This window comes from Montipora capricornis, chromosome 8 (genome assembly GCF_036669925.1).
Source record: "Montipora capricornis isolate CH-2021 chromosome 8, ASM3666992v2, whole genome shotgun sequence".
In the NCBI taxonomy this organism is placed as follows: domain Eukaryota; kingdom Metazoa; phylum Cnidaria; class Anthozoa; order Scleractinia; family Acroporidae; genus Montipora; species Montipora capricornis.
In genome coordinates, this window is record NC_090890.1 from 33,901,291 (window position 1) to 33,908,790 (window position 7,500).

A 7,500-nucleotide genomic window follows, 5' to 3' on the forward strand; every position below is an offset into this window, starting at 1 on the left:
CGTCCTTATCCGAGAAGACTAGAGAGTCTAACCATTTGCAGATGTAATTACAAAGGCAGCACTTACTCCTCAGTTATTTAAAGACCCTGAGTGTCGGTCCGGCCGGAGTTGAACTCACGACCTCCCGCGTGACAGCCCGGTGCTCAACCAACTGAGCCACCGGTTGCACCGGTGGCTTGCGTATGACCTCACGGCGGCCATGTTAATGTGCAGAACGATGCTGTAAAATGTCTTTTGGGAATTTGACTCTGTTATTATGCAAAAACTTGTGGAACCATTTTCTATTGTTTTGTACACCAACATGGCTGTCTCATCACGTGGATGAAAACCAAGGATTAGGTGCTTCCCTCGTTAAATAACGTGCTTACCTATTGACCGCTGACTTACAACATGCAGCTTAACATTTTCCTAACTTCTTCTTTTTTGTTATTATTGTTTGTTTCTCTCCAGCCGTCTGTGCAGATGGAAGTTACTACAAATTTGCGTTCAATTCGAAAGGAGAGTGTTCTCGTGATGCATACGCGCAATTTTTACAGATGACTGACGGGGACTGAGTTAATCGTCCAGCCAACTTTGGGCTGAGTAAACAATCCAATCACCCATCAGGTCCACAGCGAATGACAGTTAGTTTTTACACTTAACGTGTCATAAATGCTGATACATGTAGGTAGAGAAAATCCCGCCATAACCAATCATAACTGATCTTGAAAGGTACAGTATCAGTCGTGTTCTAAACGAGAAGGGGATCGAGAGTGAATATCGAAAATAGTTGGATTAGGTTCAATAAAACTGAAAAGGGGATTGGCAACTGCATAAATGAACGGAGTTTCGATGACAATAAAGAGACGTAAATGGAATTTTTAATTCTAGACTTAGCGCTAAATCATGTATGGGAAAAAACAAGCAATGCAAATCTTTCTGTTGAATTATAGATTTTATTAGTTTTCCGTTTTCGGTTTTAAAAAAAGATCGGTCTTCTACTCGTTCCGACTTAATCTCTTCAAACATTTCCCTAATTCGCGAAATTACCTTTAGGCTTCACCCGAGAATAATTGCTGTCATCGTTTAACTTATTTCTACCCATATTTCTTCGGCATTTACAAAAGAAACAAAAATGCTGCCTCTTCTTCTTTCGTCTCGTTACGTGCCGGACACGTACAGAAATCACTGTGAGGACTTAAATCTTTCTTGCGGAACTTTTCCATTTCTGCTTGGATTTCTCTCGTTTATGTGTTTGTTTGTTGTCAATAGACTTGGCTTCTGCTTGTTGAGACATCCCGTTAGATTGGTTCCTATGATGAGAAGTCAATAACTACAACTATCGATCTGCGATGGAATACGGCGCATCAGTGTACAGTATTGTCTAGACCGTGAGAAGATACCTCAGTAACAGACAAGCACAACAATGAGAAAACTATAGGGTGGGGGAGGGGCGATTTCCAAATGCGTGGGCGCGAGTTCTCTTGTCGGTTCCTACTCGATTTTTCTATCATGAGAATGTCCCCTAACTTTGAAACATCGTTTTATCTTGAGGCTCTCCAAGACAATTATGATTTTTAATATCTGCTTTTTGAAACCTATTGCACATGCTTGGGGCTCATAGTTTGCTTTATGGTTGAAGTTAAACTGTAATTAGTAATTGTATTTCCAGCTGTAACACGAGGAGGTGTATACACACGTCACGTGTCGTATTTACCAGCGGTAAACTGTACACGTGTCTGGCTAAAGAAAATAAGAACTTTAAAGTTGTTGTAAATTTTCCGAAACCAAAAAAAAAGCGCGTTGGTATCTTTCTGAGCAAAGTTGCTCCGCAAAGCATGGTTTGCGCTAACCATTAATTCAGTAGTTGACGTGGAACCTCCACTCCTACAAAAGAATAACTTCAACCGAAGGAAGTAATTTGTTGGAAAGTCTTTGAAAAAGGGCGTGTGTATCAGGAAAAATTTCTAGATTTTATTAGCCCTCATTTTTCACCTCCAAATTTCCCAGGGGCCACCATTTTGAATAACTGTGACATTTACGATCGCTCAATTTTTCAGAGAAAAAGACCTTTTGTATATTAACAATAACCCACCCCCGTATCCCGTCACAGTTATTCAAGACTGTGTCACCCGGGAAATTTAAAAACAAAAATAAACGATTCTGAAATTCATTTACTTGGGAGGCAGAAACTTTCTTTGTTTTCGTTTCTTTTTCTTTCCTGGAGTGGAGGTTCTCTTTTAGGAAGGTTAGCCCTTACCTTGCTCGGAAGACTCGCCTCTAGACGAGGTACAATCCCTTGAATCCAAACAGATTGAATCAACGTCCACTGAGCACACAAACAGAGAGCTTAAGCAAAGAGACGACGACGTCGCGAACACGTCTTTTTTAAATAGATCTTCGCATTTATTCAGAGACCGCTTTTCTTTTGGTCAGCGCGGCCAAGAACACGGACTCTGGCCACAGCCAAAAATACGCGCAGTCGCAGTAATGGTGTATTGTTGTAACGGTTGACGACCGTTAACGTTTCAAATTTCTGAGAATGCGCAGAAGAGCCGGAAATCCATGGTTCGCGGACTTCCTGCTTTGGCTGTTGCCAGAATTCCTGTTCTTGTCGCTGACAAAAAGAAACGCGGACTCTTTGGGGAAGAGAATGCGCATTGTTTTAATATCTTCGCCATATCATAGAAAATGGGTACCAACTTTCCAGGACTAAAGTTGGTTGAAGCGGTTTGGAACAGAGGTGAAATAGGCAATTTATCGTCGAGGTCTCACATCCTCCGCATGACCTCAAATTTGATGTTGTCAGGACGAGGCCATCAGAGAAACGTAAAACGAATCGGCCTGCGGACGGTACTTTGCACCAGACCTACTGGTTTTGTGTCGTTCGCGTTCTTACCGGCGTCGTCTGTGCTTCAGCACCCTTGAGTATGAATTTAATGATATGTAAAACATAGCATTGTAATTAAAAATATATTTTTTAGAATTAAAAAAAAAAACTTGTGTAAATGAGAATTTTCAGTTCTATCCGCGGACTATTTTAGTAACAAATAAGGCGACCTGTGGGTCTTTCGATATCGTTATTGGGTTGTTTCCACCTTTTTAATTTAGAACATTGTTAGTTTTGAAAGGAGATGACTAAATTTTTTGAAACCTAAATAATATCATAATTGGCTGTGCAGTGGTCTTGACAATTTTTCTTTTCCTCTCTTTTACCTTATTTTATTGTTAACTGTATTTTTGCTTGCACGGGGTCCCATGATCAGCAGTTTTTCAGTTTTACTGCACTCGAGACTTCTCTTAAATCAATTTAAAACGACCACTACCAGCGAAAGTTAACGTCGTCCCTGTAATGTATTCTTATTTACGCAAAGCAAGGTAAATGTGACCCTGTGTTTCATTTCATTTCACCATTGCGGCGGATAACCTTCTCATGCTGTTGAATGTGCTGTTTTCGACGTTTGCGGTTTAATGCCTTCGGTTAAACATAACATTCATTCATCTTGTAGATCGATTGCGTGTTCTCCAGCCAAATGTCCATGTATTTTCAGGGAACAAGGCTGCTTTCACGCATGCGGAATCCCAGGTCCCACTTGGTCCGTCCTTTTCAGTCGTTTTATTGCGGACAGGTGAAACGGAAATCTTTTGCTTGGTCACGTGATCAAGTATAATTGTATTTCGACCGGGATACAATTCCGCATTTGTTGCCTGCGCCGAATGTTTTGCTGCGATTGTTGAAGGGAATATCTAAATATATATGATGTGCTTTCCTCTGAATAAACAAGATTTGCTATCTTCGTCATTATTCCGCATTTGACAACAATTCACATTCTGTCGAACAGTGCATTTAGGGCGTTCCTTTTATATTAAATAAATGTTTGTTTTAGTTGCCATGGTTTCAAAGATAACAAATGCGAAACACAATTTGACTTTAATCCTCAAGTGGTGGCGCCTGTTCCAAGAAGGACATTATTGCAGCATCATCTTTTCAAAGGTAATATTTGTGTGTGGAGATTTGAAACTATAGATTACCTTAGAATTTGGCCCCTAATTAACCCTGTAAGATGTACCCTACCACAAAAAGGCGTCTTTGGCTTTCCGTGAAAACTAAAGGCGAAAACCAAGAGTCCTTTTCATCTTAAAAAACCTTCAACAGATGAAATCAAGAATTCAGTACACGGAAGTTGCCTCGGTAAAAGTAAATGCAAGACTAATTTCACCAAAATAAGGAATGGACTTAGCGGTGGATACATCAGTGAAATTTAACATAGACTTCGCAAATTGCATCTCAGAACCCATTTGCGTCAAAATAACACATGAGGTGAACCCCTAAATCCCAAGTAAAGAGGATAATTTGTCAAAATTCTCTAGATAACTTTGCTGAAAAGATAACTAAATCCAACTTACCAGCAGTTTTGAAGGATGAAATGATATATGAAATGAGTCATATATTGAACTGCTGAAGGAGTTGTTAGTTTTAGAAACTTTTCGTCAATAATTAATTCGGATCGTCTAAAAGTTAATTAGATCTATTGAACATGTTAGACTACAGGAAAATCAGTCTTAAATTATCGCGAGGAAATGAGCAAATACGCAATATCTTCTACACCGTAAACCACGTCCCAGTCATTAGAAAACGTGAACTACCGCCCCGGATTCCGGACCGGGTATAAAACGCGGAGGTACAAAACGTGGACTGCGGACAAGGTATGAAACAAGGACTGATTATCAAAACACGGAGTATTCGCTACTTGCACAAATCCCATAATACAGCTCATTTTGAGGGGTTATTTGCATTAAAACAATGGATACCAGTTCACTAAAGTACGATACAGCCCAAGGAGAAATTAACTCATACTGTTTTCATTAAAGAGCCCCCCATTATGGGATTGTGCAAGTAGTGAATAGAACAATTGTTCTGGCCAGGGTACAGATTTTAAAAAAGCCTTCAGTCCTCTCATTCTAAATATTGTCACGTACACAGAAATGCTCAGTTACCACATCGAGCGGGCTAGGGAAAGTAAGAGTGGATATTTTATCTCAAAATTGTACTTTACTCCACCAATTTAACACTAGAGGGAGTGGAAAAATTGTTATGGGGAAGAAAGGAAACATTTTAGACAAAAACTTCACCTCTGGATATTTCCACCTTTTGACAAATATTTAATTATTCCCCGAAGGCGAAGTGATTATCGGTGAATATTCACCGAGACGAAGTCGAGGTGAATATTCACCAATAATCACTGAGCCTGAGGCGAATAACTGTTTTAGTATAGATACACAGGTGATTATTTCAAAAAAGAGAAAAAAAAACATTTCAACGCGAAATCATCTTCACTTACAGTGGCAAAACGACTACTGGCAGCCATTTTGTCCGTCGAGGTGATTATCGGCTGATAATCCGAGATAGCGAGCCAATGAGAGCGCGCGATTTTGTATAATCACCTGTGTATTTATACTAATCGAAATTACATCGCATGGAATTAACTTACTAGAGAGATCGCGTAGTGAAGTGAATATCGCTAGCGAACTGCATCTCAAAGCTCCGGGTTCACCAAATCCCAGCTCATTCCTTCCAAAGGTTCAGTCAGCTTTTCATCCATTTGTCGGGGAGGGGAGGAGTGGGTGGTAAAATGAGTACCAGTATAATTAGGGACAAGTTGTGCATGCGACGGGATAGGAGTAACGCCACCCCTGCCGTGAGTTACGGTAGAAGCTAAAGAAAAAAGAGTCTTCGACTGTGGTCGGCCTTCTTGTCTTATATCTTCAATTAACTGATAACAAGATAGTAAAGTTTTCCTCGCGGAAAAAGCCAGATAAAATTTTCGGAGAGTCAAAATATTAACGAATCCATCGTATCAATTTTCAGTCCTTAATAAAACCTTTCTGATACTTACAAACTGAATACATCTTAAGATTTTTCAAGCAGTCCCAAAAATTGCATAAAATCCTTAACAATATTTTAAAACCTTTTCAGTGTTAAATAAATGAAAAACTGATTACCAGGGGTATAAACTATAAATTAAAGTACCAAGTTAAATAAAGAATATTTGGTTTATGTAATCTTGCAGATGTACATACCTGAGACCCTACCAGTCGTCACACTTCTGGCATTTGTCAGCAGTACAATGTCAATGAACACCTCAGTCTCTCCAACTCCAAATGCTATTACAACATCATCAATTTCAAGTGGAATGATGACAAATTCTCTTTCTCCGCCATCATCATGGTCGCAATCCACCATGGCTGGGGGCGGTGGGGTTCAGGATGGAACCATTACCTCCCTAACACCGATGGCCTCTCATCTTTCTTCTGTTTCTGTGCCTACGTCTTACGGTAGGAGTGTAAGGCGTTGTTTGAATTTTTACTCCTACTTTGACAAATATCACTTTGAATTTGCACCATTTCACTTTTTTTGTATTTTAATCCTAATGGCTTGTTGCGATAGATTCAGGTGAACAAATGGACTGCCGAGATCACATAAATTCTCTACTTTTTATTAAATTAGTCACTTGAATGTGTGTCATTGTGCCTGCTCACAAGTCTACGTGTTAGTGATTCACTCCAATCACTATCACTATCATACGAGCCCCTTTTTCAAACCGAACACATATAAAATAGAATTTCCTTCTGAATGCCCTGGGTATTTTTATTTATCCATTTCACAGTCAAGTGGCAAAATTGGACAAATATGCATGACTGTAACGCAGCGTGCTGTGATCACGATGGCCCTGTTATGGAACAGACGAGAAGCTGCTCCATCATCATACCCAGTTCCAACTTGACGAAGTGTGAGAATTACGGTGTACTTCGGCGAGACGTCGAGTGTAAACACGCTTGTGAATGCGATATGCGCAATGCAGGTTAGTTATTTAATGCTAGAAATTCAAGTGTAAGACTGTATGAACATCCATCGTTTGAAACGATAGCCTGTTCCAGGCTCCCAGATAGTCACTGGATAGTCGGGAACTGAAACCGGAAAACAACTTCGTGTCGTTTTTCACACGCAGCTGTTTTCGTTTTCCCGACCATCTGGGAGCCTGAAACACGCTATTAAAACGAAGATTTGAATAATATCAAATCAGAAATGATTATAATAATTATGATAAATAAGTGGACAAGGGACGTACGCTCACGTGACTGACTACATGTACCAGATTTCGCTAGAAACTTTATTGGGAAAATTGGAGCAGTCCCTTCAGTCGAACCACCCGGTTTAGTCACGCAAGCGAGCCGAGGGGAGAATCGCACGCTTTCTGTACAACCCATTCTCTACCTTGAATTAACTATTATCGTTAATTCTTAATTTGATAAGACTCTGATAATGCTGTGTTATCACTCGGCAACAAACAATATTAAACACTGCAAAAGGTCGGTTTCCAAACTTCATGATTAAGCTAAACCATTTTAAAATCAAACCTTAGGCTTTAATTATTAATCTAGCTTAGGCCTAATAATTCTTCAGCAGCGATATTCTATGGGAGACTTAAAGAAATGTTTTTTAAGAGCGCGGTGTCTTGA

The 7,500-nt window shown here is 39.8% G+C and overlaps 2 protein-coding genes across 2 annotated transcripts in view; both read left to right on the forward strand.

Annotated features, from left to right (window-relative positions):
* Positions 1-2,978, forward strand: part of LOC138059289 (WD repeat domain phosphoinositide-interacting protein 3-like) — a 13,171-nt gene extending 10,193 nt beyond the window's left edge. Inside the window, exon 10 of the mRNA XM_068904858.1 lies at positions 451-2,978. Coding sequence (XP_068760959.1) covers positions 451-554 — 104 coding nt within the window. The 3' untranslated portion in view covers positions 555-2,978. The remainder of the gene's footprint in view (positions 1-450) is intronic.
* An 868-nt stretch (positions 2,979-3,846) lies between these two features.
* The window catches only part of LOC138059290 (uncharacterized), a 10,383-nt gene continuing 6,729 nt past the window's right edge, over positions 3,847-7,500 (forward strand). Inside the window, exons 1-3 of the mRNA XM_068904859.1 lie at positions 3,847-3,973; positions 6,051-6,315; positions 6,648-6,842. Of these exons, the coding sequence (XP_068760960.1) occupies positions 3,854-3,973; positions 6,051-6,315; positions 6,648-6,842 (580 nt within the window). The 5' untranslated portion in view covers positions 3,847-3,853. The remainder of the gene's footprint in view (positions 3,974-6,050; positions 6,316-6,647; positions 6,843-7,500) is intronic.